Source organism: Bombus fervidus, chromosome 2, assembly GCF_041682495.2.
Source record: "Bombus fervidus isolate BK054 chromosome 2, iyBomFerv1, whole genome shotgun sequence".
In the NCBI taxonomy this organism is placed as follows: domain Eukaryota; kingdom Metazoa; phylum Arthropoda; class Insecta; order Hymenoptera; family Apidae; genus Bombus; species Bombus fervidus.
The window spans coordinates 14,632,667-14,650,665 of NC_091518.1; the positions used below are offsets into that span (position 1 = coordinate 14,632,667).

Consider the following 17,999-nt stretch of genomic DNA (forward strand, 5'->3'; position numbering starts at 1 on the left):
GCGATCGAAGTCGCGTTTCCAAGATAAACCGCTGGTTTGCTGTCTGTTTCGTAACGATGCATTTGATTTTAATCGATCGGTAATAGTTCTGTACGCAATAAGAGTTTCAACACACCGTATTGCACCACTTTACAGAGAATATTACATAAATGATAGAACGGAATTTTTTCATTTCTGCGACACTTTACTTGGTATCCGATTAAACGATTTCTTACAGGTTGTACATAACGATATTGATTCACAATGCTCTCGTTTAAGAAACTTTATTCGCAAATTCGTTGGTTCGTTCGTGAAAAAACTCTTGGCGGTTTTCAGCGCGTCGAGTTTCAAGAGGACAGTACGCGATGCGCTGAAAGCAGCCAGCGAACAATTCAGCCGCGCAAGGGGTTTCATTCCACGAACATTTTTCCGGTGTGGGAACGCCACGGGGAACGAGGAACGCTGGGTCTGTCGTGATTTCACCGGTAATTCGAAAAATGCATAGGAATTAGCAGGAACGGCATGCGTGCACGCGGGCATAAGGACGTTTCGGTGGCAGCGGCGATAAAGGTATTCGCCATAGGCACGTAGATGAGCGAGTTTATGCGTGCGCGCTAGCGTAACCTTTGGAAGGGGGACGAGAGTAGAAAACGAGGAAAAAGAGGTGAAAGTAGGAGGCGAGGTGTGCGGGTCGCCAACACATATCTCGATATCTCACGGTTCGATCTTTCTTGGCCCGGACGCCCGTATATTTACATGTATAATTTATATATCCCGTAGCAGGGGCGAAGTTAGTGTGTGTTCAGCTAGGGCGGATCCGAACGTCCTTACGGCCCCGTATTCCTTTCGCTGCGTCCTAGACGCGTCCTCCGCCACGCTCTCCGTATCGTCTTTGTACCGAGTAAAGAGACAATCGAGAAATTCGCGGGAATTCAACGATATAAATTCCCACGATCCTGCTGCGCTGTCGATTTTCTTACCGTCGTCCAAGTCGAAGATGCGCTTTTAAGGTTTTAAATCATTTTCCGGATAGATTTTCGTTTAGTTCGAAGAGTTTCTAGACTTTTGGAAAATATTGTAAGTAAACGAAGCGAATCCTTTTTTACGCTTCATCTTCGAAGATGCTGCCGAGTATCTCTTAAGCAAGAAGACAAAAGTATGCTGGTGCGCGGCTGCAAATCGCTCGCGAGTTTGACCGATACAAGTTCGTCGCTTAAATGCGGAAGATCCCGGCGGAGAAAATCGGTCCTTAATTAAGCGAAGGCACCAACGAATTCCATAATACCGTTCCTGTTCGCGTAACACGACCACGATAAGAGCCTACCCATCCGACAACGCGCCGCGTTCGTGGGATTTTTTTCGGGGAAATAATGCGCCAAGCATCGCCGGCTCTCCCTATCGCCATTGTGGCTGCGAGGGCGCAATTAATTATTGCGTGGCCACGAGGTAGTGCATTGTTGCATCTGTTGTTGCACGCTCCGCGTTCTCTTCGGTGTGTATAGTTAAGTGGCAGAGAGCTGTGAATGATTCCGCACCGCGGAATGGTTTTTCGGCCAACGAAACATCGCGTTTCTTTGTGTACAACGAACCAGAGGGCCGCGGTAATTTATGAGCTCACGGTAGTACCGACGTAATTTACGTTCGCTTACCGGGATACACGGACGATTAAGAGGAAAAAAAAGGGATGTACTTCTCGCATTTCGGGAGTTCCAGTGAACGTGACAACTGTCATGGACGCTTGACTTGCATTACTCTTATCTCTACTTGTTGAGCTTCTTTCTTTTGCGTAGGTAGTTTCCTTATTTGAATCATTCAGAAGTCGCACTGATCAATTTCATAAACTAAACAGTACAAGAGATTGATGTTACAGACATGATCTCTTTAAATCTACATAACAACTTGCCCTTATTTGTACCATTTCTTTGTGATACGTGATCTTATGAGTTAAACCATCTGTTTTTTGAAAATTAAACATCAGTAATATTATTTATGTAATGAAATTGAGGAATTTACAAGAAGTGACCAGTTTAGCTTCTGAGAGACTTATTTTAATGAAAGAACTATTGACGTTTATACATTTATAGCGTTCCAAAAGAAGAAGAAGATATCTGAAGAAACGCGAAGAAAGAATGAGAAGTACAGCAGGATTAATCGCACTCGTAAAAGTATGAATTATTACCACAAACGTCTACAATCTGTTGACAACGTTGTACTCAGACTTACAGAATCAACAATCGCGAATCGTCACCTAAGTTTTCATGTTAATTAAAAGTTTGCGAGAAGATTCGCGTGTATGTAAAAAAAAAAAGAATTTCGTTGGTTAAAGGGATGACGCGATAAGTAAACGTGGAAGGTGTGTAGCGTAATCTCGTGGCGACAGGTAGGCGCAGGTGAGATACAAATGAAAGACGTAAACGCGGGCGTGGTGGAGAATCTCGATGCAAAACGTCTCTTCCAGTTCGTGTTCTGTCGAAGAAACAATCGAGCCTGTCCGAGGGAAGGTAATTAAGAGAACACGACGGCGTCGATTAAACGAGTCCTGCCGAATCGGGTGAAACGAATTAATTCTGCGGTCGAACGAGGGTCGAAGATAAACGATTGAGCCTGACGGAGCGCCCGAATCCTGTTTAACGATTCAGTGGCGAACACCGTCGCGCGATGCTGTGAAACAGTCGCCCTCGTTGAAACAAGTTCTCTGATGATGTGATATCTATTTTATTTTTTAAATCTGTGATATGATTTATGTTTTACGTTTATAGGTATCAACACATCCATTGGTCTCGTATAAAATTGATCCGGATAATCAAGGAAATCAATACGTAACTATTAGAATCTTATATTAGTACGAGATAGTTTGTGAAAATGATTTCCTGTTAAAATCTCAGTTTAGAAATTGAACGTTAAAAATACAAAGCAACGTAACGGAAATATTCGCACAATTCAATAGCAAATATTCTTTCTATCGGAGGAGTCGAAGCTATTTGAAAAAGGTAGAAGAATTTCGAAACACCGTATACCGAAGAAAAGATATCGTGCAGGAGAGAAAGGGGAATACCATCGAAGCAGTCCATGCCATTCGCTCGAAATGCAAAAGCAAAGCGGATGTAGTTGAGAGCGCTGACTGAAAGCCCTCGAACGTCAAATTACGAAACACCTGTTCCCCGAAACGACTTCATTCCAATCGGTTTCGTGCATTCGCCGCTTCGTGCTCTCGTTGCCTTCTCGAGGAGACCTTTTCGTTTCGCGTGCGCGAACGAATTCGATCAATAGATCAAAACTGCCGAAGACCGAGTAACGCTCGCGAATCCATTGTCCCGTTGCCGTGTTACAATAATAAGGATAATACTCGTAACGTGTTAGATCATTAATAAGTCCGCAGACTAATTCTCTCTGTGAACGGTCATTCCCTGAGAGAAGAACAATAACAACATTGTATGCGTGATATAAAATTTCGTTACGCAAGTTTGGTTCACATAGCGCGAGAATTATTCTGCTCTTCTGAGTGCAACAGACGATGTATTCTTGAAGACAGTATCGGCCGTCGAGAGCCGAGGAATAGTTGCAAGTATGTGAAATGAGAGTGGAACTGTAAGTCAAATAATATTTATGGCACTATCGTTTCACGCAAAGCGTTGATGACGCGAATTTCGTTGTCATAAAATTCCTTTTTCTCGTCTCATTGATCCAACGTAATACACTCGATCGTCTATTTTCTTCACAATTCCACACAGATATTCTTGATCGTCATCGGATCGAAGCTTCGGTCTTCAATCTCTACGATCGAACACTCCGGGATCACTATTCCAACAAGTGGAAAAAGATATTGAAACACGATTATCCGAAAAAGAACTTTTCACTGGTTGTTAATTCACTGTGGAGAAATTTCATTCTAAATATAGTCCGAAGGCACGGAGCTCTCGTTTATCGCAGCCAAACGATACTGAGGAGTTTCTAGACCCTGTTGGTTCAGATGCAGATTCGTGCTGCTTCCAGAAGACGCCGCCGTGGGCATCTGTTGATTCGCCGAATTCGAGCTCAGGTCGCTGTAGTAAGCGCTGCTTGGCGCGCTGCTCAAAGTTGGACCATCCGGTTCGGCGTCGCTTCCGGTGTACGCTGTGTTTTGATACGACGGGTGGTCACCGTTTCTGCTACCGATCCGCAGGTCTTGATGGTGATGGTGATGATTGTGGTGGTGATGATGGTGATGATGATGTTGCATCTGACCTGGCGGGACTGGCGTTGACGGTCCGTTCTCGTACATTTCGTAATCCGGTTCTTGTAACCTGAAAAGATTGTATTACGGCGACTCTTAAACATTGAAAACTTGATCGATTAATTAAACATAGGTATACGCTTGATATTATTGACGTATAGAAGCGGTTTCATCGTAATTCTAAACCGAGAGTGTTGCAAGGAATTATAAAAAAGGAATTTATTTAACACATGCTGGTAGTATATGCACGTGTCTGTTAAACGAGTTACTTCGTGTTTATTTTTATAATAAATATGTGGATAATTAACTGAATATATTCGCGATAACGTTGCAAAGGTTCAGCCTTAAATGTTCCGTTTCCTTTCGAATATTTAGATTCGATCGAGCAACGGAGATGCATATTAATAGGATAATTATGCATGTTAACGGTACATTCTAGTCAGGTGTATTTCCCGTAATACATGGAGATTGCATGTCATCGTCGGTGTCGTACGATCAGTCGCACATGCTTGTCCTTCGAGAGTAGAGGAATCGTGTGAAACTGATCGTAGACTTTCTAGGACAGGTTTCGTTTGGAAACTTTGGACTGGAAATAGCCACAAAAAATAAACATTTAATAGTCGTCCATAAAATATAATCGCGATAGTTAAATTGTAAATCTTGCGGTATCAGATGGTCGTAACTGTTTCACGAAGTTAAATATATAATGGATGATGGAAAAGACCGAAACACAGCATGTCGAATAGTGTAATATCAATATGCAATTAATTACCGATGGTACCGCTTTAATGCGCAAAAACAATTAAAGAAAAGGAACGCTGACTACTGGTTGTAGATTGAAATTATTAAAGTTAAGTGCTTCGAAGATTCATGAGGGCGTATTCCAACGCGATTATTATTGCCGATAGAAAACGATCACGATGACTATAACAGCTCTCGAGAGGAATAACTTCACGAAAAACATAATTACAGAGATTAATTTACCTTTTACTGTGACGTGTACGAAGCGTGTCCCTTTGCAAAGATTCGTCCCCGTTGCTTCCACCGTAATGACGATGTAACCTCGCGGCGTCTAGCTCGTGGTATTCGTCGTCCTGCCCGCCGGAAGTTGTACCGTACGTCGAGCTTCCTCTCATTTGTAGTTGTAGATCGCTGGCGTAGCTCGCGGCCTGAGAGTCCAGTTCTGCGTAGAGAGCCTCGTCCGTTTGCATGTGGGTGTAGTGATTCTCCACAGGGAGATTCATCGCCCGTCTGTGTTGCGGAAGCGACAGAGGCGTCGTGACGACTCCCGGTGTACCGCCGCCGCGTCGCGAGCCTAACCACGACCACACATTGTGCCCTTGAATCACATCACACCAACCCATACAAGTCGCGTATCTCTCATTTGCTCTACGTCAATTATCGAGTACCCAACGACTGTACGTATGTAGTCAAAGTATCCACGGTTTCAGACAACAGGAAGGTAAAGTTACTTGAGTCGCTTAAGCTTCAACATCTTCAAATTCAATGTTGATCTTTGCATAGAATAATCAAATTTGTATATTACGAGACTCCGTAGTCTTTAGTATAATACCGAAAGAATAGCAAATTTATTTGAGCTCTAGCAAGAAATTTTAAATAATCTGTTGCTGTTAAATGTAGATCGTTCAAAGATTGTTCATAAACGAATGTTGCGAACCACGAGACAAATTATTTAGTTTGACTCAAACAAAGTATTCGAAGCTATCTTGTAACGATACGATGCGATTTCTGATCGGTTCGGAACGATACGTACCAGGGCTAGGAGCGACGTCGTGATAAGGTGGCAGCTTATCGAGCTCGAGAGGCGGCCGGTCAGGTATAACGGCCACTCCACCTCCAGCTCCTCCTCCGCCACCTGGGCCGCCGGCTTCCTGAGCGTTCGAATCCTCGACACCGACGGTACAGCAACTCGCTAGAACACAAACAAAAAAGAATATAGGTCCCACGTGAGCGCTCGGTCCTCTGGAAAATCCGTTGGCAAGGATCGTGAACGAAAGTCGCGCTCGAGTTTCAGTGAAGTAGGGCCGAAACCCAGTGGGACTCGAATCGAGACGAAGCTGGTGAAGTGCCAGGTGAGCACGGACAGAATCCTGTTACGTTAGACTGCCGGCCGTGCGTGCACGTATACGTACAGGCACAGGATCACGTGCATAGATATATTACACGTACCTATGTATACATGGACCCCAATCACCGCATTATGACATGAGCTCGCGTAAGGAGAGAGGAGAGGGAAAAAAGCGGTTATTTTCTGTATGGCCTCATTGTGTGCCCGTCATCGTGCTGTCATGGCGCTCACAGAAACGCGACAGGGTTTGGGGTGGATGGCAAGAGAGTAAGGGCGGGTGGAGGAACCAAGACGTAGAAGAAGGAAGGCAACGAGGGTAAGAAAGACAGAGTTGAAAATGAAAAGGGGAAAGAGAGAAACAGGGAGGGATGGAGAAAAAAAGAATTTCGGAATTTATAGATCAGAGGTACCGCCTCGCGGTAAGTGGGTATGAGAATGCCGCAGAGAAAAAACGAGATTATGAGAATCCCATGGTCGTGTCTCTTTCTTTTCATCGGTCGAGCTCATAACCTACGCACGTACGAGGGTCCTCGTTGTCGTGATCGTCGTCCTGGTCATCGTTGTCATCCGGCCGGTGGTTTTCGTCGTTCTGAACTGTGGAGTCTCGGAGCAGACTCGCGCGTCACAGCACGCCTTGGCGGCTGTCACTTGCCAGGAGATACAGAGACTGGTTCTCGTTTATCGCGGTGCCCTTACACCAACGGCACGCATAAGTGTGTGCCCGTGCAACGAGTATAATCTTCTTCTTCGTGGCTCGTCTAGACGCTATTTTCTTCTTCTTCCGAGAAGCCACAAGCTCGGGAGGATAATCGCCGATGCGCTTTAACGTTTCAGAATGAAAAGCAAGGTGACGTACCCGAGGTGAAATTTAATTCTTCGTTTTTTGCAATCGGCGTCCGTAGATATTTATAACGAGCCGTTACACCATAATTTACATAATTAGCATTTATGCATCGGCTACGAGATTACCTGGTAATAGGAGCCGCGAATCCTCTCGCGCAAAGCTCTTTCGACGCATCTGTTAATGCATTCTAACGAGCGCGTCGTCGCGCTATCGGTTCATCGCGAGTTTCAACATTTTCATCGAACTAACGGATGTAGCCTGACGAGCCGAGAAAGTTATTTGTCTTCCATTATGTAAAGAAAATTGTTGCTCGCTGATTTGCACGGAGACACGCGAACCTGCTCCATCGGGACCAATTACCAGCCAGCTTTCCAACGTTTCAAAGATTTCAATTGCCTTCCCCTCGACCCTAATCAACCTTCCATTCATTACGAGACACTCTCGGCGCCTGGTGCTCCATCACCCGGGAGGATAGGCGTGCGCGACTTCATTTGCGCGCGACTGCCTAGAAATCCGAGTGCAATCGATTACATCGACGAGTGTCGACGGTAATCGCGTTATTTATCGTGGAACGCGAGTCTCTGGCATTCGGTTGGCGCACGCACAGACCTACGGTAATTTAGAATTCCACGGCAACCGCTGAGCCGTTTATTGCTATCGTAAATAAGACGGTGTCGATTTATCGGTTTGCCACTTGGATAACATTGTCCTCGGAGATCGGTCTTCGTTTATAATTGAACGTCGAACTGTCACAAAGATCTTTTCGTCCTCTTTCTCGCGCCTACGGTACATGCCGCGTTCGAAGATGGGAAATCTTAATCGCACGAAACGTTGTACGATGCGTACACAAGTTCTATCGGATGATTACACTGTGTTTTCCACCTATTTGGCAAGGTGAGGTAACTAGACCCGTTTCTTTTCCAGGCTGTCGCTTCGGGTCGCCCTTCCCTGGACGCGTTAAGCCGCGTGATTTACCGGATTAGATGGTTCGAATATTAATTGGTCGACGGATGCATTAGTCCGGCAACCGGGACGCGTGAAAATCGTGCCGTGTCGTGACAGCGGGGGGCAAATGTTCTCCTCACGACCTACTAGATTCCAACGTCTATAGCCCCGGATTCTGTTTCCTAGCAGCCGTGCGTGCTCGTTACGGATCGAGGTACACGGTTCTGTCTGATATGCCTTTACCGGTCAACGCAGAACGTCGACGGTCTCTTATACCTCCTTATGCGTCATCATGTCAAAGAAATTTTCACTGATGCGAGAAAAGCATACCTTGGGTCTGACCGTTTATGGAATTCCTTGAATGACAGAAGGCTTACCTTCGTATTCCGTGAATTTTGTTACCCACTCTAGATATTTTTGGAACGTTCGTAGGAACGTGGATGCGTACAGAAAGTTCCCGTGACGGAGAATGGCGCTTTTTCTTGCGAAATAACGCAAATTAATTTTTTTCGTGTATAAAAGATAGTAAAGAATATCCTTTGAACGAATACACGCGATCGTTGTCGTTGGTCTCTTCGAGGGAACAGCAGCTGATTCGGCGTATCGAGTGGAGGAACGCGCGATAAGCCGATTAACGCATTCGATTCACCTATTCTACCCGACCCTCGAATCGCCATTGTGTCGCGTCGATCGTACGGGAACCTAACGTGTACGGGCTCTCGTCTTTTTTGTGCAACAGCCCCTTTCAGCCGTCCATTAACGCCTCTCTTGTCCGTTGGCATTTGCGGCGATTCTTACGCACGGTTGTACACTTCAACGATGTTTCATTAATTCGTGCTTTTTTCCCCTTTTCTCCTCCTATGAAATTGCCTGCCGCTGCAACATCACCGCGTGCGCGGTTATTCAACCAACCCAGTCACTTCCGGTCTACCCCTCTCGGTAGAAATTCCAATTACATCCATATTCGATATATACAGCTATAATTTTCCTGCTGACAAGTTTACATAGACCACGGATGAATAAACCCGCGGTGAACAGACTCGCGACGTCGGTCGTTGTGGTTTTAACGTAATTAATAGAAACGGACGAAGAAGAAAACGGAGGAATCAAAGCCCGCGATTTCCCCGGTGTAAGAACACGTCCGCGGATGGTGTATCTCGTAATTTACAGCTTCCTTAAGCACAAATTTATGAGATCGTAATGAGAGTCTTAAACGTTTTACGACTTCTATGCTCTTCGGAATTCGGGATTCGTTTCTTTTTTTATTTTTTTTTTTTTTTCATGCAAGTCGCTCTCTTTTGCAGAATATGTTTGGCATTTCATTATTACCGCGATCTCATTGTTACTTACTTCTTTAAAAAGCGCTCCTATTTCTGTTTAATTAACCGAAGCCAAGCCCTTCGATTAATTACTCGTCTAAATGTTAATCGCACAAGACGCATTCGATTTCAGTATCGGGGCGGGAATCATTATCTCGGAAAGGGCTAATCAATTTCTCCACGGTAGACGCCTTTGGCGCCACTGGCAGACAGCGTTACACTGCCCCCGAGTGATCACGACGTGCCGGTGTGAAGGGCACTTAAGAAGCAAATCGTGGATCGGTGAAGAACGACGACGGAGTCCAAGGAGGTTCAGTAAAACGAGTGTCGGATAATTAATTCGGGTGACCCTTGTATCCCTCGGTCGGTAGTAACCTGCCCTTTCTCCTTCTATTTGCCCCGGTTCTCGTCTCCGTTCATCCTTCCCAGCTTCACCGGGTCGGCTCGTAGCCGGTTCGTTCGTTGATCGTATCGTGCCGCGGGTCATTTTAAATCAGAAAGTTAATTAGACGCGTTTCACTGTCCTTTATGTCGCCCATCCGTCGCTGAGCTGAGCTATCCTTTACGTGTGCGCGGTAGCAGCAGCAGCAGCATGAGTGCATTGGTAGCACAAGCTGAATATACCGCCGTGAGCCGACCTTCATTATGCGAACTAATTAAACTCCAATCGGTTCTGACACTCGACGCCACGGCTCTACTATGCTTCTCGTTTGCACCAATCGACGTCATACGTCTCACGCGACTGTGAGGTCTGTGTGTCTTTCCTTCGACGAATCAAACATCCGGATGTAAGTACGTCTGTGAACCTTGAAAGGAGGAAATTCGGCATAGTGATAGATTTAGAGATTGCTCGCGTTTCCTGGAGGAGCCGAATCAATTTGTTCCTTCAGAATTCGGAGATTCTTAAGAATATCCTCTTTTTTATCTTCACAGTGGCGTACGAAGATATTTGAACAGTTATCGTACGTCATGATGATCGTACTCACAAGTGATAATTACAAGTGATAATGATATTTCAAAATGTTACGTATAACACAAGTAGAATATATTCGTAAAAGGTTTCTCGAATACTTTCGTGAGCAACTATACGTTGAATTTCGTATACAAAGTCAATTTTCACGTAGAATTTTACATACAAAGCCAGTTTTCGATAATTTTCGTTATAACCAACATGTATACCAGTGTGGTTTTTTCTTGGAGGACCTTCAGTCCTTATTGTCGATCGCGTTACACGTGGCAAGGTTTCTTGAATACAGATAGGTAAGGTTTCAAAAAGAGTGTCCGTACAAAGGGATAGAATGGAATTATTAGCAGGATATCATATTTTAACGACGGGGATGGTGGTTGAGAATGGGTGGAAGTTTGAATTGATATCCTGCTCAGGATTGAAATAACTGCGAGTCGGTTTGAATGTGACCCATCAGAGCTGGTCATAATCATAACTATAATTAAGGCCATTTGGTATGTCTATTGTACTAATTTTCTATACCTGAAGCGTAAATACTAAGCCGCGCTATTGAACGAAGGTAGGTCTGAGTTTGGTTAATACTTTTGCCTTAAAAGTAAAATATTTTTCATTGACAACGAACGTATTCCATAACTGTACGTATACGTGATTACGCTAAAACTACGAATATGCCAAACTCGATGAAAGATTTGTACATAATCTTGTTAGAGAGCTTAAATAAGAGATCAAATTTTATAATAATTCTGAAAAATTTTCTTACCTCTGCCACCAGCGCTTTTCAATCTGTAACAGAGAGAAAAAAATTCTCCTATTAGTGCGAATAATCTACTTAACTTAAGACTCGTTAAATTTCATTAATAATGGTATAAGTCGAAAGAAAGCATAACATTGCCGATTTTCCTTTGAGTTAACGTGCATAATAATAATAAAAGTAACCTGTATGATCCAAAGGCTAAAAGTAAAAGAAGTAAGAAACAGTATAAAGGCCGTTAAATGTTACGTTCAGTGGAAAGCAATTAAAGACACGGCGTGAAGGAGTTAAGAAAAATTCGCATAGGATGGAAGTCTTTGTCTCGACTGTTGCAAGAAATAGGTCTCTATAAAGCTGGCTCGACTTCTCGTCATGCTGGAACGAAGGTGCCGACACGCAGTTAGGATTGTCTCTCGGTTTGCAGCACTTCCCTTTTTTTCACCGATTTCCTTCCCGGTTTTCTTTTTTGTCTCGTTGTTGTTCAACTCGGATTCAAATCGACGACCGATCTAGTTAGTAACCGGTTCACCCTCCTTATTACGGCTCGCTTCTCTCGATTTTGATGCATTGCGGGTAGGTGGTAATTTAAGGGGAATCGATCGGCCAACTGGATTCGTTCGAAGCTCGAGCTAAACCGCGATCGTTTCGCGAATCTACCTGATCGTCGATCCGTATCGAGAGACTCGTCTCGTTCCTCCTTCTTCTTCTTTGTATGGATTTCGAAAGCAATCTCACGGAAACCGAGCACGCAGGTGTTTACGTTCTCATATTTCAATTCGAAATTCCACGATCGACCGGATAAATTCTGCTTCTATCCTATCCTGATTGAATCCGCCGGAACCGCGGTTGAAAGTTCACGCTCGCGTGCAACCATGTCTACGAGATCTACCGTCACGCTTAATGAGAGTATTCCCGCGTATTTCATCGTATAATAGTACTGACCTTCGACAGTGAAGAAGAGTCACCATGACCACAGCCCCGATGCCAGCCGATACTAAGGACACTATCACTAGAGTCAGCACCCATCCGAGTTCTCCAGGAGCTTCTGTAAAAAGAGCGAAAACCAACGATTAGACGACCGCCGTTGTAAACACTCTGAACTGATTCTGTCGCGCCATCCAACCGTAACGATCTGCTATCGCTTCTTTGCGGCGACGCTGAAACGTCAAACGACGGTGTAAAAAGGTATTTTACCCAGACCAACAGTCCCATCGATGACTCTATTCCAGAACAAAAGCCTTGAAACGATATTCGGTTCCGTTCCGCTTCTATCCGACCTTTCTCGTTTTTACCCGCAACTGCGCAAGTGTCACCATTATCCGTGCTTCTTTAAACCTATCTTCCTTTCGTTTATTTCTTTTCTTATCAACGAAATCACAACCCGTGGAAAGTTGCCCGTAATCTTCTTGCCACTAATGGTGAGCCAAGTATTTAACCAGTGCGAGAAGTTTCGCGTGTCCACGCCACGGTATCTCGTAAACCCGATCGAACGAGCAGTCGAAGAACGTTTTCATAGCCCTTTTGGAGCGGCAACTTCCTCGGGGTGGACGGTTCCAAATAAATTAGCTGACGGTGGTTCGCGTGTTACGTTCGCGGCCGCGCGAGAAGATCCATAATTGGTCGGCGGTCGCGCTTGCCGCGTGCGATTTCCGCTCAGCGGGACATCCGCAGGGCTTTATTACGAGAGTTTCGCTGTTATTTCTGCAGCACACCTACCGACGTGTAAGTCTTGCTCGCTTTTCAGCCCGCGCTACTGGAAGCTCGATCCTCCCGAGTAACGAGACGCAAAATTATCGCTCGACATGGACGTAATCTAGGAACTGCAGCCGCGTTTAAAGTACACTGAAAGCGGCGGAGATCAAGCAGGTCGTAATCGAGTATGCGTGTCGCGATGAAATAGCTTACCAGTTGTGTAGATGTATTGAACGTTCCTTTTCGCGACTCGTTTCGAACAGTTTTCCACGAACCACTTCTGAGTCAAAGAAGTCACGGCCATTTAACCAGTTTTCAGAGCGCAATTCTCACAGCTCGCGCAGTTGGAACTGTCCGTTTTAACCGGTCGTCGAATAAGAAGCTACGATGCGACGATTATTCTGTTCGACGCGCTCATTAGCAGTCAACTTGAGCCGATTCTCCGAGATATCTTAATCCTTTAATGAAACGTTTCTGCTTGATTCCCAATTTAGAGGCTTAATCGGGAGCATTTTCCACGGAACGAGTCGCGGCGGTCAGCTTTACTGCCCGCGCGATCGTAAATAGGCGAAAAGATATAATTTAGTTAAGAAGAGACCCGAGGGATTGGTGACGACGGCGAGAAAAGGAGAAGAAACGAAATTTACTTTGACTCGTTTCCTTTTACATGGCGAGGAGAATCCTTATTTGCGATAATCGGAGACGTTATCCGACTGGTTATTAAAAACGATCGAGTTTTATTTATTTACGTACAGGATGTGTTTCAGGACGTCTTCATTTTTTGTGGTAATATTCTATACATATATGGTCGATTAGTAAGCCAGAACGATTTAAGTAGCAGACTTTTTACGCGCGGTAGCTGTATGATAAGAAAAATCAACTGCCTCGTCTGGTCTTTGGATCTTTTAGCGTACAGCAAATTGCTATTGGCTATTTAGCCTTGGGAAACTTTTTACGAATCTTGAGAGGTTCAAGAATCCTAACTCTCGCGTTATCGAATATGTTGTTAATACATTTACATCAAATAGAATGTGCCAACTTTGTAGAAAATGTTGCAACTTTGAAGAAAATAAAAAATATAATTGGATCGAGCTCTTACGTACGTCTCGTTGCATCAAACGCGTGTTGAAAGCCTAAGTAGCAAAACGATATCGTTGCTGAAAGCCTGTTATTGTACCCTGTTTATTGTATTTGTCGCGTCGTGCAGAAACTCACGCGTGTTTGAACTCATCGGTGTACCGATTGTTCGCGACAGAGGGAACACGAAAGGGTTCGTTCGAGAGGAAAAGAGGGGCGTTTGTAATCCGCTGCTGATGCTCGACCCTGAGAAATCACCGCTAGAGATCCACTCGTTCGTGACTGTCGACTGACCGAGCAGCGTTTAGAATCATGCTTCATTCACGTCGCTGTTTGGGAACTGTTCGCTAACAGTTTCGACCCTTTGTCCGCGTCTCGACCTCGTTTCCTTCGACGTACTCCCGAAGGATGACTTGGAGACGAGTTTGATGAATCGCGCGCATTCTGCTCGCCCGAATAGCGATCAATCATAGAAGTCACCGCGACGCGTTGAATCTATTAACTCGAGACACGCTCGAGTTTTTAATTATTCGGAACGTTTAACTTAACTGATAAAGAATCTCCGGCGGACGACATTTTTAATACAAATTAATTTCGGCTACGTGGCAGCCTGTTCACAAGATAACGGTGTGAAATCAGACAGGGGGTTGCCAGAGAAAGAACGTCGAACCGTACGAAAAAAAGAACTGGAGGTTAACACGCGAGCGTGTAAGTTTGAATTAACAGGTCGCATGGAAGCGCGTCGAGAGACGAAAAACGAACGAGTCAGCCAGTATGAAAGACAAAGAGAAGACGAGGGCTGCCCGTCTATCAGTGTCACGTTTTTGACATGAACATAACCACGTGCACGCTACGGCTGATAACGGCTTACAACGGAGTTATCAATCATCTACAACGGAGCTTGGTCACCTAGGATGATTCGGGTTAACTTCGGGCGTGCAAACAGTGTCGCTATGCGTCCGGTTACAATGTTGTTTCGTACGACGAGATAAAATAAATCAAAGGAAAGAAAAAACGAGGGAAACAAGGGAAAAAAATCATTTTCGATTTGGGAACGTCCCTCATCTCGAATTCCCTGTCAAAAACGAATCAAGCGTACAAAAAGGGACACGTTTTCTGTCGGTGTTCGACCCTTTGTACGCCTGTCGATTTCGCGTCAACCGTACGAACCCATTCGACCATCGAACTTTTGGGTTCCAGCGACCACCTGATCTTGTATATTGTTACCTATTCATCGCCACAACTACGACGAATCATCGTCTTCCTCGTTGCATATTCGAAAGACAGTTTGGTCCACTAAAATAGTTTTTCGAAGAAGTTTGATGAGAAAATTCTAACGACGATTAATCATAATTTTATGATCATCTCATTTTTAAAAATCGATTTACAGCCGAAAGCACGTTCTTCTTTTTAACTATTATCTTTGACTATTATCGGTATCTCCTTACTGAATCGATTTAAAAATTTTACGATCGACGTAAAGCCTCAAAATGGCAGACTCATTTCCCCAGTTGTAATAAACAGCAACTTCTGCCGTGATATTTGTCTCGCCGCTCGATCGTCCGATCGTATTTATTTTAACGCGAGATCGTCCCATCGTTCGATCTTCGGCTGCGCCGGCAATTGGCCATTAACTACGGCAAACATTGAAACGACGCAGGATCTCTGCCTCGATATTCCAGGATCGTTTAATCTCGTTAGAGGAGTTACCATTCATCGACCGAACGGAGGTTTAAACCTCGTTCATGCACGATATTCCATCGATCGATCCTCCTTTAATTGCTATACTTTCCTCTACACTTTACTCTTCGTTCACCTGTTTTCATTATCTTCGTTTATTTTTATATTGACAGTAAAATACTTTTTGAAATCAAACAACTTTTTTATTCCCTTTATAAATTGGAAAATTTTTTAAACACGTTTAAACATATGGTGTCCTACGCACTGCTGCTAAACATGCCGGTCCGTTGCGTATTGCGACATTAACTTCCACCAAGTTGCAATTTATACTCTACACACAAGACAGGGGACTAAAAAAAAAGTACTTCGGAAACCGTAAAAATGGCACTATATTCGCAACAATGCGCCGTCTTTTGCATGCAGAACGTTACCGCGGCCACGCGCAGGAGGATCGTATTTATTCAAACGAGCCGATAACAAAACTACCGGATGGACTCGTTCCGCTTGGCCATATTTTCACGATAACCTACTGGAACGGGTTCGGCGTAGACTCGACGAGTTTCTCCGGTTAATAAATTCGATATTCTTCCTATATTATATCTCGACCGAACATTCTGGTCAGCCGTTTCATACGTTTCCACGTTTAAATTTCGCTGATAGTTCATTTCGTATATCTTCGAATACTTTTTTCCACCTACGCATTCTCCGAGTAATTCGATCAACAATGTAACGTGTACGAGTTGTTCGAAGAGTTTTCGAAATGCACATACTCTGCTAACACGTGAAAGATGCGAGGAATGCAGACGGACAACTGGTATGATTTACGCTTGTCGTTGGTAACCTGAAAAATTCCCACTTCACGAGGACATTTTTCTCGTGTGCTCGGCCTCCAGGTCGAATTACGAGGTTCGACAGGTAGTCGGGTTTCGGCCCGTCATTTATCGGACCCGCGTATAAATGAGTTTTTTCTCGCTTCTCTCTTTCTTGGCCTTCTCTCGGCTGTGCACAGCGTTTCGTGGTCCGGGCAGAATCTAATTTTTGATTTGTAAGCATCCGTGGGGGGTCGACATGCACGAGGACGTGAACGCCGCCGGTACACGCATTCTCCGGTTCGATTTTACACGTGTTGCCTGCCACTGGCGACACTCGAGCCCGACACGCAACGAGTTCGCGCTTATGCGCTGCACGATTTATGCGAATATCGTCCGTTTCGCGGGACGAGTCTGAGAACAGGTGTGAAAAAGCTGAAAGAACGAGCCGTGATGCACGGCCACCACCGAGAATCGAGCCCATCACGTTATTGATAGTCCCGCTATCTCTTCGCTTAACTTGCAGTTACTGCAATAAATTACTTAAGAGATAAGAGACAAAGATTACAAGATTTTTTGATTTTAATATCGCGTTAGAACTAAAAAGTAAGTATTTTAGATATATTGTATTCGTTAGAAGTAAAAGCTAAATTCTATATTTCTTTCGAGTTCATTCATTCGTCTTCGTATCACTCTCATCTCAATGCATTTTTTGTATCTATAATAGAAATCTTGCGTCAGTGAGTAAACATCTCGTCGGATAAGATGGCTTTTCGACCCTTCTCTCTGATACGACTCGCCGTCAAACGTGTCATTACCGTTTCGTAACTTATTCGCTTTGAGATTTTAATTGATAATTTTCACGAGACGCGAAAAAATTCAATCATCCTTCGTCTCATCACCACCGCTTAACGAACCTTCCATACAAGCGTTCCACAGTTTGTACAGTCATTATGTAAATCAGTAATTGCGGCGTTGTCCGTAAACACCTGAAGATTACACGAGACCGTTGTGATTCGGTCGCAACATCTTGCCTCTTTACTTTCTGCTTGTAACGCCCCATCATCCGGCAAAGCGTTAAATAGAAAACTGGCGAAAGGTGTTTCGAAATCTATTACGCAAACCTATTAATTTCGAGTCGAATCACGCTTGCCCCCGCTTCGTACGCACGCGAGAGATCAGATTCGAACTTTAGCCAAGTATCGTCGAAACATTAATCATCGGTGTCGTCTCGATACGTATCGACTCTTTGACAGCCTATATCCAGGGTGCTTTTTATGGATTATCCAATATGTGCTTTCAAGGTTGGTTCATCGAGTTTCTCTCTTCATTTTTTCATTTTGCAGATCGTGGTAGTATATTACAGAGTCCTTCTCATCGACTTACGTTTATTATTAATAAACGACCTACCAGAGTGTTTTCTTCGCTCATAAGGAGGAAAGAGCCAGCCGTGGACAGCTGCCACGCTGATTTCGAATACGAATATTTTCTCCGACCCATTTATGTAGAATTACTACGAGATTTAATACGCGTAATTATAGCAACTTGTCATTATCTCTCTTCGAGAACATCCTTCGCTTTACGGACGCCTTTCGCGCGGAAAAAATCAAACCCTTGGTCCGCGTGAAAAAGAT

At 44.3% G+C, this 17,999-nt stretch overlaps 1 protein-coding gene across 3 annotated transcripts in view; it reads right to left on the bottom strand.

Moving 5' to 3' along the window:
• Positions 1 to 419: 419 nt before the first annotated feature.
• Positions 420 to 17,999, bottom strand: part of LOC139992983 (uncharacterized) — a 96,527-nt gene continuing 78,947 nt past the window's right edge. For 2 of the 3 annotated variants that reach the window (XM_072014346.1, XM_072014328.1), the window contains exons 3-7: positions 12,050 to 12,152; positions 11,117 to 11,139; positions 5,967 to 6,125; positions 5,177 to 5,531; positions 420 to 4,262 (exon numbers count right to left, since the gene is read on the bottom strand). In XM_072014346.1, the coding sequence (XP_071870447.1) occupies positions 3,869 to 4,262; positions 5,177 to 5,531; positions 5,967 to 6,125; positions 11,117 to 11,139; positions 12,050 to 12,152 (1,034 nt within the window). In that variant the 3' untranslated portion in view covers positions 420 to 3,868. The remainder of the gene's footprint in view (positions 4,263 to 5,176; positions 5,532 to 5,966; positions 6,126 to 11,116; positions 11,140 to 12,049; positions 12,153 to 17,999) is intronic. The other variant, XM_072014336.1, reaches the window with a different exon arrangement.